Here is a 16,526-nt window from a genome sequence, read left to right on the forward strand (position 1 = left end):
ATCTGTGCACGTATAGAATAACATTATATTGAACCATAGCGCTCAACATTTCAGATAAAGCTAAAGATATTTCATAACTATGCTTTTGTATTTTGTATAACAAAGATATGGCACGTGATTATATTACAACGAAAAGTAGTGCTTCAATATGTTTCTTGATTTCACCTTTAAACGAAAATATTGATCTTCTAAGGAGCTTTGTAATTTATTATTTCTTCTTAGGATATATTGTGTTTTGTCCTCTTGTTCTAAACATGACTTGGGTGAACAAAATACCTAATTAGTACGCATTGGAAACACTAGGTGCAGCGACCGCAGATGCAACCATAAGTTAATTAGCAATGCTTGAGTTATTTGGGAATATATTACTGTTTTTATTATTTTAATAAGTATATTACTTACGTAACAAACATCTTCTTGCATACAAGGTGTATTTGTAATTTACCTAGGTAACACTGAAAATGTTTAGAAAATGAAAAACGGCTCAATGTAGAAAGCTGCCAATACTTTAATTGTTTTTCGAAGTAACCTCCGTCCCTCTCTACACATCGTCGCACTCGATGGAACCACTGAGAAAAGCAGTGGGCCCATTCTTGCTTAGGGGTCTATTCTGTGGCATTTTCGTACGCCTTCACCGCTTCTTCAGGGCTTGTAAAGCGAATACTTCGAATTTTATCATTACTTTCAGAGCGCCAGGTCAGGACTGTATGGCGGATGACTCATTATCTCGACACCCGCCATAGTCAAATATTCAACAATCCATTTTGCGGAGTGCGCTGAAGCATTGTCGTGGTGAAGGAAAATCTTTTTTTGAATTTTTTTCCGGCCAAAGAATGAGGTAATCACCTTTTTTCCTTGACTTATTCCTTTCTTTACCTTAGCTGGCCGATCCTCAAAAGAAAACACCAACTGAGGTGATTGTCTTTTGGTTTCGGATTCGTAGCAATATATCCAGCTGTGACGGTCAAATACATCATTTGAGTCACCGCCGATGAACTTATCTAACATTTGGCGACACCAGTCCATGTGAAGGTGTTTCTGGTCGTCAGTTAAAGTATGGGGAATCCATCTGGTACAAAGCTTCCTGACGCCTAAATATTCGTGTAATATTTTTTGAACTTGACTCATACCAATGCCTAAGCTTACCAGTATCTGCTGATACATCTCTCTTATCTTCCTCTATCATGCGTGGCACACCACTGATGTTATCTTCAGTAATCGCTGTTAAAGGACATCCCTCACGCGGATCATCATTTAGCTACGTTCACGCTTAAACTGGTTAAACCTATTGTTAATAGTGGCACGAGATGGGGCTTCATTAAGTAATGCTAATCGCATCCTATCATAGCTTTATTGTTGAGTAAGCCCACAACGAAAGTCGTAATAAATCATTGACCGAAAATTTTTTCGCGTTAGGTTCATTTTCACGTGTAACAAGAGTTTTAGATTTGCCGCCAATTCACAAAAACTAATGACAAATGAATGCAATATACTTCATTAGGTTACCAAAGAGTTCTAAAATTGAAATTCAAAAATGTTTTCATTGGCAATTGTTCTAACTGGCCAGTTCCAAATATTCTCAGTGTTACCCACGTAGGTACAGGTGTATTGTGAGGTTAGCACTTATTTTTTTAAATTAGAAGATCCTTTTGGTAATGACACTTTTACTAGTGGATATCGTACTTTATTAAATCAGCTGCCATACAGAAAATAGAAGTCGTTTGGAAAAGAAGACATACTGTAGGCAACTCAACAAGATGTTAAAAGTATAAGCGACAACTTATTCGGTTCAGAATGACTTAAAAGTACACAATTTATGTTATTTACAAATAAGCATGAAAACTGATAACATTGAAAATTCAAAAACCAATTTAAAATTGGTTCTTTACGAAGAAGACTCGGCTGTCAACAAGTTCTAAAACATGCTTATTCTTGATAAAGGTCCTAAATATATGAGTGACAAATTATTCTGCTCAGAATTACGTAACACTTACTGGAATTAACTATTTATAAGTGGCTATTAATACAAATCATGATAAAAATATAACGACAATTCTTATTTGTTAAAAATATAGTTTCTGGATTGGCCATTTGTAAAACAATAATTTGAAATAAATAATACGGTATTTCAAAATGGAACACTGCGCGACTTGGTTTCATTTTAGTTCTTTGTTTTTATTTGTTTTTACTGGGGCGGTTTTGTTAATTCAATGACCATAAATCAATAAATTTTTATTGAAAAAAATTTTACGGTTTCAAACAATAACGTACCCATTTTAGAGGTTCTGAAAATAATAATGCATTGAAAACACATAATATTATTCGTAATAATATTTTATAGCAAGATTATTTTAGTAGCGCCATTACTACACCACTTTTATATCACAATTTTCAATGCTTTAATTACTAACTTGTATTTTTTAAGTTAATTCAAAGTTCTGTTCAATAAAATGTAAATTTAATCAATTCAGCCACTATTTTATTCTAACGGAAATCGCAACAAAAATTGCTAGACTTATATTTCCTATCTCTGTTCGCGAACTACAGTTTGTGTTGAGTTTGCTGTACAGCGTTGTATTGTATTCCGACATTGTGTTGGACCAGAATACGCCTCAATTTATTTTATTTGTATAAACGGTGTATGGATAAATGTTTCAATGTTATGATGTTTTAAAAGTTTTCAACCAAAAAGTGTTTATAATAATATTATGAATAAAAAAAAACTACGTATAAAAAAACCGACTTCAAAAACTCTAAAGTATAAAATAACTTAATAGAGATTTAATTTTATACAATTTTTATGCTTATTACTATTATATGTATGTGCTACTTATTGTTAAGGTTTAAGTCGGTGCTTGACCGCTTAGGTTGTTTGGTTCTAGACGAAGCTATCCCACTCAAATTCACGCGTGCCGAGTGTAGGTATCTGCTACTATTACATTTGGCTTGGCACCATGGGTAGGCTTTCAAAAGGTTCCACGTGCCATAAACAATATAGATAGATTATTCATGTTCTTGTGAGACACTGAAATATCGTGAAGAACGTTTGTTTGCTATGAATGACAAGAAGCCTACGACGCATTTTTTGGCAAACGGGTTAATAATAATAATATATAAACAAACTAAATGAAAACTCGTAAAAATCAGTACACAAACTATAGCAACATCATATAAACATAAATATTCCCAAATAATGTTAATAAAAATATTAATAAAAAAAAATCATAAAATGAAAACTACTGGGCCAAACTATGTCAAATTTTTATGGGACCAGATGGCAAACATTCCGGATCAAACTAAAGAAGAATCACGGAAATGGGGATGTATCGGTGTATATATATATATATATATATATATATATCTCGGAGATTTATTTGGATTTAAAATCCATATTACTTTTATATTCTAACTCTCCGACAAATATACATACATAAAAAAATCAATCGAATTGAATTCCTCTTTTTCGAAGTCAGATCCTGCTTCGAGGGCTTTGAGGTCGAATTTTTTCCAAGACAACAGGCAAACAGTGATTGACATATAGTCTGCAGTAACTGTCCTTCCGTCTTCCAGCACAACTGTCGCGAAGTACCTTGCCGACCAAAGAATGAGCCAATCATCTTTTTTCCTTGACTTCTTCCTTTCTTTACCTTAGTTGGCCGATCCTCGAAAGGGATCACCCACTGAACTGATTGTCTTTTGGTTTCGAGTTCGTAGCAATATATTTATTTTATTTATTTTATTTATTTATTAGAAAAGGCTTACCAACTAGACACACAATTAATATTATGACTACTTATAATATAAAATTTCTTATATTTATATTTGTATATCTAACTTATAGGTATGCACAGCGTTGCCTTCATTTATTATTGTAAGTTAAGTAATACTACTACAATATGTGTTTACTATTACTAAAAACTATAATTTTATACATCCAAATTATAATGGTTCAAAAGCGTATTTTTTAAAATTCCAAATGTATTAAAATTTATATCTATACTACTATTACTATGGAATTTACTGTTATATAATTTTGAGATAAGTTGGATAGGTGAATTTGAGCCATAATTGTTTCTGAAAAATCGTACATGTACTGGCAGATATGTACTAATACGACAAGGATAAGGTGGTACACATAATCCAATCTTAGATAGAAGTAATGGACAGTCTAATTGATTATTTAATAATTTATATAAGAAAAGAATTTGTGACGCATTTCTTCGCAATTCTAAGGTTTTCATATTGAAAATTTTTAATTTGTCTTTGTAACTTATAATAGTGTAATTATTAGTGACATAACTCAATTTGGATATAAATTTCTTTTGAACTGACTCAATCCTAGTGATGTACGTTTTGTAATAGGGGCACCAAACTACCGAATTGTATTCAACCTGAGATCTTACAAGGGAATAGTATAGTATTTTAAGCGTAGGAATTGATGTAAAAGCCTTGGTGTTACGTAAGAAAAACCCAAGCATTTTAAAACTTTTGTGAGCTATTTTGTCAATATGTTTATCAAATCTCAACTCCTCGTCTAATATGACACCCAAATCATTGATATGGTTTATTTGATTTATTTGTATGCCATCAATATGATATTTACTCTCCAATTTCTTTCGTTTCCTAGAAAATTTTATAAAATGACATTTGGACGCATTGAGTTCCATCAAATTATTTTTACACCATAACATTACACGATGGATATCATTCTGTAGTTTCGTTTGATCCTCTGAACAAGTAACTGTACGATATATTTTTAAGTCATCTGCATATAACTCGTAATTTGATTCTTGAATACTTTTGGAAATATCGTTTATAAACAGTGTAAACAATAATATATTCAGCTTTCATCACCTGTAACGATGTCAAATACAGCATTTGATTCACCGCCGTTGAACTCATCTAACATTTGGCGACACCAGTCCATATGAAGGTGTTTCTGGGCTTCGGTTAAAGTATAGGGAATCCATGTGGTACAAAGCTTCCTGACGCTTAAATGTTCGTGTAATATTTTTTGAACTTGACTCATAGCAATGCCTAGGCTTGCTGTTAGTCAAGTGATCTGCTGCATGATCTGCTGATAAAATAAGAGAGTGACTCTTATCTTCCTCTATCATGCGTCGCACAGCACTGATGTTATCTTCATTAGTCGCTGTTAAAGGACGTCCCTCACACGGATCATCATTGAGATTGCTACGTTCACGCTTAAAATCGTTAAACCAATTGTAAATAGTGGCACTAGATGGGGCTTCATTAAGAAATGCTAATCGCAGCCCACAAAGAAAGTCATAATAAATCATTGACCGAAAATGTTCTCGCGTTTGGTTCATTTTTACGTGTAACAAGATTTTGAGATTTGCCGCCAATTAACAAAAACAAAGAGTTCTAAAATTGAAATTCAAAAAAGTTTTCATTAGCAATGTTTCCAACTGGCCAGTTCTAAACATTTTCAGTGTTACCCACGTACATAGACCAACAAAACACTAATACGACTTTATCGCAGAGGAGGTATTACAAATTTTATTCTTCCTAAAATACAAATATATATAAGCTTCAAACTCATACAATAACCCTACAAAATATTAGAATATACTTACACAAGAATACATAGAATCCATATATTTGTCTAGATACTCGCAAGTAATACGATGTATATTGAATACAGTAACAGTAGATATCCTTGTGACAAGAAGCTGCATCATTTCCCACACGTATTGCATGCAATATTGCAATTCACTCCGGGTCTTCTTACAAAGTCACATGAACATCGACCTGTATGAGGAAATTCTTCTATATGATTTGCAGTCAATATCTTCTACCATTTATGAAACATATATATTTAAATTTTGAAGAGCAATCAATCGTCTGAATATCATGTTCAGTAAAGTAAAGTAGTTTAAGTTAATAAGAGCTCTTTGGTAAATAACTAGTTGATTTTTGTCATTTCTGACTAAATTCTTAGATATATCTAGAACACTGCTATATTTTCGCCTGGGTTGTATATAAATAAATTAATACTTTATTTTTCTTAAATTTTACAGACATATAATAGTAAATTCAAGGGATTAAACATTTTTAGCAGTAACTATACATTAATATGTAGTAGCGCTCGTCAACTTCAGACATAGATGTCTCCAATTTAAGCTAAAAATAGACGACGCCCTTGAGACTGAAACACAGTAATGTTTACACATTACTGCATTAGAAATACGTTTCTGTTTCATTTTTACTTACATTACACATTTTCAATGGCTTTAGACTACTTTTTTCCCGACATACTTACCTTTTTATTTTTCAATTGACAGAACAGCGTCTGTCGGGTCAGCTAGTTAGATAATAATAAATTAAAATTTAATAAAAATGATAATTGAAGAAAAATGAAATTATGTTATATTAAAAGGCAATAGAATACGATTATAATTTCATATTTTTGTGAATAATTATTAAAACATAAATATTTTGTTAAATGATATTTCCGGTACTAAAGAGGTCTACAATAATTAACGTAATTAATATTAATTTTAACAATCAATTGTTACATTTTTTGACGTTAAGTCAATATCAGTCAACTATAAGTATTCAGGTTATTAAAGATTTGATGTTCTTTCATAAACTAACGTTTAGTAAAAGCATGTTCGGGACAGCTGCCAATTTTTTCGTTTGAAAAAACCTTAATGAATTTTTCCCCAAGACTATTGAGACGTGCCAATTAAAATTATTACCCCTAGTCAAAGCGAAAAGCAAGCAAATTAGTAGCGTTTTTAACCTAGATTTCAATGCCTTCTATCGCTTTGAGCAGTTTTACAAACAGACTTTTCAATTGATGTTATATTAGATTTTTTTCGTATTCAGTTCCATACAGGGTGGCCGAGAAGTTGACGTCCAAAGCTAAAATTTGAAAGCCTCATGGTGATGAGTATCCGAATCCCCCTATGTATGTACTACGATTTTGCTTAGTTCAGGAGATTATAATTTTTTTCCCCTTTTATCCGCTTTTTTCACCTAATAGTGGTTTAGGACTTATTTCTTATTTCTCTTTTTTTTGAACACATTTAGTTAATTTTATTGTTGTTAATTATTAACTACAGTTGCAATAACCACATACGAAACTATGAATAGTTTGGACAATGCGGAACTAGTTTAGAATTGTGTCGTAAGTTCAAGATAACTGCTCCAGCTGAATTCATGAAAATGTTCAAGGTATCAAAAAAAAATTATGACAGACTCATCCATTCGCAAGAGGACAAGGTTGACCTTTACCTTAAGCTTTAAATATTTCTTTAAATAACAGTTTCATCATCATCATCATCAGCCGTAAGACGTCCACTGCTATACAAAGGCGTCCCCCAAAAGATTTCCACGACGTATTCTGGCGATGTAGACCAGATTGTCGGTCCATATTGTGCCCGGGGAAGGACGCTGCTGTGGGACGCGACTTGCGTCAACACTCTGGCTCCTTCTCATGTTCAAGTTACGTTAGTTGGTGCAGGGGCTGCTGCTTCGACTGCCGAAGACAGAGAACGTCTTAAATATGTCGGTCTCAGTGAGTCTGACATCTTGGCGGTGTTCGGTGTTAATACACTTTGCCCGTGGAGATCAGTGGCGCGGAGAATGTACAAAATCCTATCTACGCGCCTCAATGGGGTTACTAGAAACCAAATCGCTGGCAGCTATTTCGGTCAACGGGTCAACCTATTTATTAAACGCGGAAATGCTGCCAGTATTCTTGGTATACTTCCACGTTATAAAACTTTTAATTTAATGTAATAATAGTACTAAGCAAGATTCGTTATACGATTTTTGTTTTGTTTGAATATATTATATTGGGTACTAAATGTTAAATTGTACGATATATATTATATTCAAATTCAAATTCAAATATTTTTATTCAAAATAGGATTCAAAATCACTTCTTGAACGTTAAAAACTTCCACCTATTCAAAAGAGACTGCCTGACTCAGACCTGAGAAGAATGGGCGCAAGAAACTCAGCGGGCTTTTTTTTATATAAAAATATGGATTACAATGATCACATTGTACGATATCAATCGTTTAACAATTTAACATTTAGTACCCAATATAATATATTCAAACAAAACAAAAATCGTATAACGAATCTTGCTTAGTACTATTATTACATTAAATTAAAAGTTTTATAACGTGGAAGTATACCAAGAATACTGGCAGCATTTCCGCGTTTAATAAATAGGTTGACCCGTTGACCGAAATAGCTGCCAGCGATTTGGTTTCTAGTAACCCCATTGAGGCGCGTAGATAGGATTTTGTACATTCTCCGCGCCACTGATCTCCACGGGCAAAGTGTATTAACACCGAACACCGCCAAGATGTCAGACTCACTGAGACCGACATATTTAAGACGTTCTCTGTCTTCGGCAGTCGAAGCAGCAGCCCCTGCACCAACTAACGTAACTTGAACATGAGAAGGAGCCAGAGTGTTGACGCAAGTCGCGTCCCACAGCAGCGTCCTTCCCCGGGCACAATATGGACCGACAATCTGGTCTACATCGCCAGAATACGTCGTGGAAATCTTTTGGGGGACGCCTTTGTATAGCAGTGGACGTCTTACGGCTGATGATGATGATGATGAAACTGTTATTTAAAGAAATATTTAAAGCTTAAGGTAAAGGTCAACCTTGTCCTCTTGCGAATGGATGAGTCTGTCATAATTTTTTTTTGATACCTTGAACATTTTCATGAATTCAGCTGGAGCAGTTATCTTGAACTTACGACACAATTCTAAACTAGTTCCGCATTGTCCAAACTATTCATAGTTTCGTATGTGGTTATTGCAACTGTAGTTAATAATTAACAACAATAAAATTAACTAAATGTGTTCAAAAAAAAGAGAAATAAGAAATAAGTCCTAAACCACTATTAGGTGAAAAAAGCGGATAAAAGGGGAAAAAAATTATAATCTCCTGAACTAAGCAAAATCGTAGTACATACATAGGGGGATTCGGATACTCATCACCATGAGGCTTTCAAATTTTAGCTTTGGACGTCAACTTCTCGGCCACCCTGTATGGAACTGAATACGAAAAAAATCTAATATAACATCAATTGAAAAGTCTGTTTGTAAAACTGCTCAAAGCGATAGAAGGCATTGAAATCTAGGTTAAAAACGCTACTAATTTGCTTGCTTTTCGCTTTGACTAGGGGTAATAATTTTAATTGGCACGTCTCAATAGTCTTGGGGAAAAATTCATTAAGGTTTTTTCAAACGAAAAAATTGGCAGCTGTCCCGAACATGCTTTTACTAAACGTTAGTTTATGAAAGAACATCAAATCTTTAATAACCTGAATACTTATAGTTGACTGATATTGACTTAACGTCAAAAAATGTAACAATTGAATGTTAAAATTAATATTAATTACGTTAATTATTGTAGACCTCTTTAGTACCGGAAATATCATTTAACAAAATATTTATGTTTTAATAATTATTCACAAAAATATGAAATTATAATCGTATTCTATTGCCTTTTAATATAACATAATTTCATTTTTCTTCAATTATCATTTTTATTAAATTTTAATTTATTATTATCTAACTAGCTGACCCGACAGACGCTGTTCTGTCAATTGAAAAATAAAAAGGTAAGTATGTCGGGAAAAAAGTAGTCTAAAGCCATTGAAAATGTGTAATGTAAGTAAAAATGAAACAGAAACGTATTTCTAATGCAGTAATGTGTAAACATTACTGTGTTTCAGTCTCAAGGGCGTCGTCTATTTTTAGCTTAAATTGGAGACATCTATGTCTGAAGTTGACGAGCGCTACTACATATTAATGTATAGTTACTGCTAAAAATGTTTAATCCCTTGAATTTACTATTATATGTCTGTAAAATTTAAGAAAAATAAAGTATTAATTTATTTATATACAACCCAGGCGAAAATATAGCAGTGTTCTAGATATATCTAAGAATTTAGTCAGAAATGACAAAAATCAACTAGTTATTTACCAAAGAGCTCTTATTAACTTAAACTACTTTACTTTACTGAACATGATATTCAGATGATTGATTGCTCTTCAAAATTGAAATATATATGTTTCATAAATGGTAGACGATATTGACTGCAAATCATATAGAAGAATTTCCTCATACAGGTCGATGTTCATGTGACTTTGTAAGAAGACCCGGAGTGAATTGCAATATTGCATGCAATACGTGTGGGAAATGATGCAGCTTCTTGTCACAAGGATATCTACTGTTACTGTATTCAATATACATCGTATTACTTGCGAGTATCTAGACAAATATATGGATTCTATGTATTCCTGTGTAAGTATATTCTAATATTTTGTAGGGTTATTGTATGAGTACGATATCAATCGTACAATAAACATTTATAAGTAAAAAAGCCTGAAAGTGTCCGCTTTATTCCCAGTCCGTGGTGTCATTAAGAAAATCGTTTATGCTATATTAACCTTTCCCACACAAACGTTTTTTTAACAATTCTTTTAAATTTTGTAACACATTTGTTTTATACATTTTCTGGGATCATATTGTAGAAGCATATACATCGCCCAACAAAAGACATACTAACTCGACCCAACCGAGTAGTAGGCATAACAATTTTATGTTTGTTTCTCGTGTTAACATTATGAATGTCACAGTTTCTAGAAAATTCCTCAATGTGCTTATGTTCTTACAGAACATTATCAAAAATGTATTAAGAAGCAACAGTCAAAATGTTTATTTCTTTAAATTTTTCTCTTAATGATTCTTTAGGACCTAGGTTATAAGTCGCGCGAACAGCCCTCTTCTGCAGCACAAAGATGGCATTAATATCGGCCGCACTGCCCCATAACAATATACCATAGGACATAATACTATAAAAATAATTAAAGTATACCAGTCGCGCCGTATCTATGTCAGTTAACCGTCTAATTTTCTTAACCGCATATGCTGCAGAACTAAGTCTATTCGCCAATCCTTCAATATGGGGGCCCCGTTGCAATTGGGAATCAAGAGTAATTCCAATAAATACAGCAGATTCCACTGGTTTTACCACCTCTCCATTTAATAAAATATTCGCATCTACATTTTTGACATTTGGCGTGGTAAATTTAATATATTTAGTTTTATGACTATTTAAAAATAAGTTATTGGCGCTAAACCAGTACACGATGTCAGATAGAGCATTGTTTACTTCGTCATATAAAACTTGGCCTCGTTTCACTTTGAATATAAGTGATGTGTCATCCGCAAACAATACCACCATCTGTTTTTTTTCGGTTAGGTAGATCATTTATATAAATTAGGAAGAGGAAGGGTCCAAGATTAGACCCTTGTGGTACCCCCATACCGAAAGGAGTCCCAGGAGATCTCCTGCCATTTACATCGACCCTCTGAATCCTATTATTTAAATATGAGATCAGAAGATCGAGCCCAGATCCTCTTATAACACAATCAAAAGCCTTAGATAAATCACAGAAGATACCAAGTGCATCCTCCTAGGCCTCAAAAATATTCCTGACGTCAGTAGTCGAGCGTCCCCTAGTAAAGCCAAATTGTTTTATACGAAGTAACTTATAAGTGTTAAAGTGAGTAAGCATTTGGCTTAAAATATTTTTTTCAAAAATGTTACTTAAGTTCGGAAACATTGAAACAGGGCGATAGTTATTCGGGTCAGAAGTGAGTCCCGATTTAAGTATTGGTTTAATTTTACTATATTTCAGAAGGTCGGGAACCACGCCATGTTAAATACAGCTATTAAAAACTAGTGCTAGATATGGTGCTATGACGTCAATAACTGAACTTATAATTTTTTCAGATATGCCCATCATATCAGCAGTTTTTTTCATTTCTAAAGATCTGGATGTTTTAATTATTTCGGTTAGGCTAACTACACTGAATTTGAAATTTTGTTTACATTCCTTAATATTTTCTAAAAGAAGTGGACAGCACTGGTGGAGGAGACAAGAGTGCTTGAGATAGAAACTGGAATGTCACAAAAAAAATTCTCAAAATCAGAAGCTCAGAAAGTAGCTCAGAGTGGATTTTATTATTGTTTATTATCAGATTATATTCAATATCACCTTAATATTTTTCTAAGCACCTTTTTATATTGCCTTATCAGAGCAGCGCTACAGTTTTAAGGTACTGAAAAAATTCTGAATAATATGAATAAAAATTAGATTGTCTTGTTATAATGGTGTATGTGAATTATAAAATGCATTTCAAAAGTCACAGACCGTAAACGGGCTCGTTTTCACCTCATTTCACGTTCCACTCAAATAAAGAGTAGAATTTAAAATTTAAATTAAAAATAAAATTGAGTTCATGTTCAACAAAAGAAAATATATTTCGTATATTTAGTTAGAATTGAATAAAGTTTTCATACAGTCCATACTATCAGTAGCAACAGGTTTAAATTGAAGTGCAATCGTTCGCAACATCTTCTGCACAAAATTGAATGAATAATAAAACGCGAATCAGTTATCGTTAATTTTTCTATTGTGAATCTAATATTTCTCGGAATCTTTAAATGAATTTAAAGGATGAAAACTAGTAAATGGCTTTTAAATTTATACTTTTTTGGCGCGTTAGGGAAAATTATCTGAGAGAATTTTTACGATTCGCGCGCACACCGTCAAGCAAATTTGACACTCTGAAGTCTGACGTTAGCTGACCAACTAGACCATTTGTATCATACTTCAGCTACCAAGCCTCTTGTAACTCATATGTCTACTGAATCACAACCAATGGACGAGAATTAAATAAATTTCAATTTATAATTTAAATTTATATACAAGTTTTAAAATAAAAGAACTAATTTATCTTTAATTGAATAAAAATAATTTAATTATATTTAATTACACGTTATTTAACTAAATTATGCGGTATAATAATATTTTCAGTGGTATTATTTAATAGCTTCTTTATACATATTGAAACGTAAAATAGAACGAGGAATAAAAATATGCTCTAAAGAATTTTCATTTATTACACCAAAGAAGAGTAACTTCTTGCGTGCGTACATTTATTTATCTACACCTATGCATTAAATCCTCTATAATTAAGGATTCTAAAACAGTTAGCTTATTGCCAACATTAAAACACTCAATGACCTAATAACCATTACATCATCCAAACGAGTGTTCTAATGAAATTCAGTACAACATTAAGAAACTAAAAAACAACGATCGTTTGAATGATGAAATGGTCACTAGGTCTGGTTTTTTAATGTTAGCAGTAAGCTAACTGTTTCAGAATCTTTTTATAGATGATTCAAATAATGGGTCTAGATAAAGTCTTGAATGCAACAGCTGTTGATAATTAGGTATTAAAACACTCATGTGATACTATTATCACACTCACATTCGCGTTTTAATACCCCTTATTACACAACAGTTACATAAATAACTATTAGTATTTTACACACATGTTTTTTACTATAGCAGTAGATGTTAACATCATAACAGATTGTTAACATTGTTATAAATAGCTGTAAGATTTTTGATCAATAAAATTGCGAACATTAAAAATTTGTCACTTCTAATTATTGGAAATGTACTCAAAGGTCAGACGTTAATTCAATTTCAAGATATATTTGATTTCGTCTGGTCATCTCATCTTGAAAGCTCTTAGCTGGCTTATATAAGATTAATATCAAATCAAGATGCGCCTAATGAAGTTAATGTACTGTGTACGTACAATAGAATATTTACGATGTAAATATGTTATTTATTATTCTGACTTAAATTGAAGAGTCCTAATTCTAATACTTAAAATTACACAAATGTCAAAATTAAAAAAAAAATCAAAAACACAGAATTCATTTCATTTACTCAAAAGCAATTTTAAATTTTAAAAAAAATAAGGGCTTAAAAACTACATAAAAACAATCGTTTAAGACTGGTTTAGGGATTGATTTAAAAACATTCAATTTATTAAAAATGTTTATTTATATTTTCCAATCTGATACCTACACATATAATACCTATAGTAGGTTCCTATACGGTCACCATGCCTGGAGATAAGTAACAAAAATGACAGAATTTCCTGACTAACGTTCCTTCTTACCCTTGTAAGGTTTGTTTTACCTAACCATGGAACACATGTTTATTAATCTCCAAATAATAGCATTAAAATAGTATTAAAAATCATGTTTTTTGAGTGCCTTCATGAATTTCTATACAAGTTATTGTTATACGTAAATTCCAATACTTTTAAAATCTTAAAAAGCCTGTCCTTTCTTAGAGTATGTTTTTCATCAAAACCGGTCTGGAAGTATATCTGTGAAAGCGAAATAGACAGATAAAAAGACGGCAATAAATTTTTCACAATATTGGTAGGATAGGGTTTTTATAACACTATCCTTTCTCATATTATGTCTTATGAAATCTAAATCAAGTAATTCTTTAGTATTCGTGTGAAGATAGAGTGTTAGTCATTCTGCTGTTTATTTCCATTTCGTTTTTGTTTCTGTTTTTTAGTTTGTTTGTTCTTTTTGCAACTTGAATCTCGCCATGGAGATATATCTAATCCGTGGATGTTCGCGCATGGTACGGGGGTGTTCCTGCAAATAATAACATAAAATATTATTTTTCTCGTAGTAATTTTTTGGTAATCACTGTTTTTTTGTATACTCTGTCAAAATTTCAGCAGGTTTTTGATTGACGTGTTAGAATATAATTCTACTCAAATGACGGTATATTTTGTTAAGTTTAATTTTGAAGCTTAATTTTTACAAGTTCCTGCCTATATAGTTATATATGTATATATATAGTTATATATATACACATTTAACGTTAATATCAACTTGAATCCTCTCGTTCCTGAGATTTTGACAGACGAACAATGTAGATAATGATAATATTCTATATAACTTCTATAACTTAATAATCAACCTATTTTTAGATTTCTCCTAAGTAAAATGAAATGAAAAATAATGGACCACGTAAAGGTAAACTAAATTATTACAATAGTTGTAGTTTTAAATATTTTTGGATGCGGTGTCATCCCACCGCGGCCCCGCTCTCGCCTCTCGATTCGTCATGGCGCGCGACACAAGCCTATATTACCTATAAATATGTATGTAGCTTCAAACGTATCTTAGCTGGCACTGACAGTAACCAAAAAATAGCGGAAAGCACTAGCTTTCAAATAAAAAAAGAATTATCGAAATCGAAAGTTCTGAGGTAACAAACATAAAAAACCCGTTTAATTTAGAACCTCCTCCTTTTTTTGGAGTCGTTTAAAACTAATCCACAACTATTCTACACACTAGTATTTTATAAACGTGAAATGGAAAGAGTTTACGCATTGTGCAATAAATAAATTAATCAAAACGTACCATAGTTGAGTGTTCAACAAAGCATGCGGTTGTATGAATGTAATTCCGTCCACGTTGTCACATGCAAACCTTGCCATGTTTGTTTTCCTGATTTCCCGCAATTGATCTGAAAGCGAATTAATTTTATTCGTCACTTTAATGGTATATTTTTATGACAATAACGGACGAGACGAGCAGGACGTTCAGCTAATGGTAATTGATAAGCCCTACCGCTCAAAGTTTTTGGATTTTTCAAGAATCCATAGCGGCACTGCAGAGCGCATCAATTACCATCAGCTAAACGTCCTGCTCGTCTCATCCCTTATTATCATCAAAAAAAGACATAAATTGTTTAATCAATTAATTTATAATTGAATGCTTATAAGTCCAAGGCTAGATGGTAATTAAAATTTAAAAAATGTTGGCGAATGGATGGTAAAGACTTACCCCCTTATTCATAATAGTGTGCTACCTTAAAGCATTGCTAATTCTCACTCTGTCTTCTTCTATTGACCTAAGTCAGAATGAGAAAAACCACTCCTTAGCGGCTGTTTTAAGTTAGCGGACCATAAGGGAGTAAATGTTAAATTATATAAATTACGTTTAATATAATATATTGATTACTCACCCAAAGAAAATTTATGACTATTATCACCACTTTCAAACCAGAAGCGATCTGAATATCTGAACAGTTGTAGTTGTTTTACAATAATACAGAACAAAGTAGGACCAACAAACGTGTGATCTATATTTGTTTCACTCATAATACCAGCTAGTAAGTCGATGTCATCCACGTTCGTATATAACTGTTTTAGACCTTCAACTTTCTAGAAATTTAAAATTTTATCAATAATATATTTTGCATTACTGCATGCATCCTTAAGTCAAAATAATTTAATATTTTAAAGATGCCCATGGATCAGGAATACTCTACGCAATTTAATGGGCAAAAAACTGACCAGTCGCTAACTATAGATTGAATATCCTATGACTATCTATATGTCGTAGAATTATAAAAAAATGCTATAAGATTCCAAACAATTTGTTATGTTTTTAAAGTGATAACCCTCACTTCTAGGATTAATGCACAAATAAAATTTAAAAAACCAAAATTTTATCAACGATGCGGGACTCAAAACCTCTGGCGGTCCATGCCAGTGCTCTATCCAACTGAGCCAACTGTTCGAGTGACGTATCGTTATAAAATCTTGTATGCTTTGTTCA

At 32.4% G+C, this 16,526-nt stretch overlaps 2 protein-coding genes across 2 annotated transcripts in view; one reads left to right on the forward strand and one right to left on the reverse strand.

The window, feature by feature from the left end:
- The window catches only part of LOC126966965 (peroxidase-like), a 388,039-nt gene that overhangs the window by 363,088 nt on the left and 8,425 nt on the right, over positions 1–16,526 (reverse strand). The window contains exons 7-9 of the mRNA XM_050811281.1: positions 15,931–16,129; positions 15,324–15,429; positions 14,432–14,546 (exon numbers count right to left, since the gene is read on the reverse strand). Of these exons, the coding sequence (XP_050667238.1) occupies positions 14,432–14,546; positions 15,324–15,429; positions 15,931–16,129 (420 nt within the window). The remainder of the gene's footprint in view (positions 1–14,431; positions 14,547–15,323; positions 15,430–15,930; positions 16,130–16,526) is intronic.
- LOC126966736 (uncharacterized) overlaps positions 1–16,526 on the forward strand; it is a 394,461-nt gene that overhangs the window by 303,524 nt on the left and 74,411 nt on the right. The gene's annotated exons all lie outside the window — the stretch shown is intronic.

The sequence above is a fragment of the Leptidea sinapis genome, chromosome 11, assembly GCF_905404315.1.
Source record: "Leptidea sinapis chromosome 11, ilLepSina1.1, whole genome shotgun sequence".
Taxonomy (NCBI): domain Eukaryota; kingdom Metazoa; phylum Arthropoda; class Insecta; order Lepidoptera; family Pieridae; genus Leptidea; species Leptidea sinapis.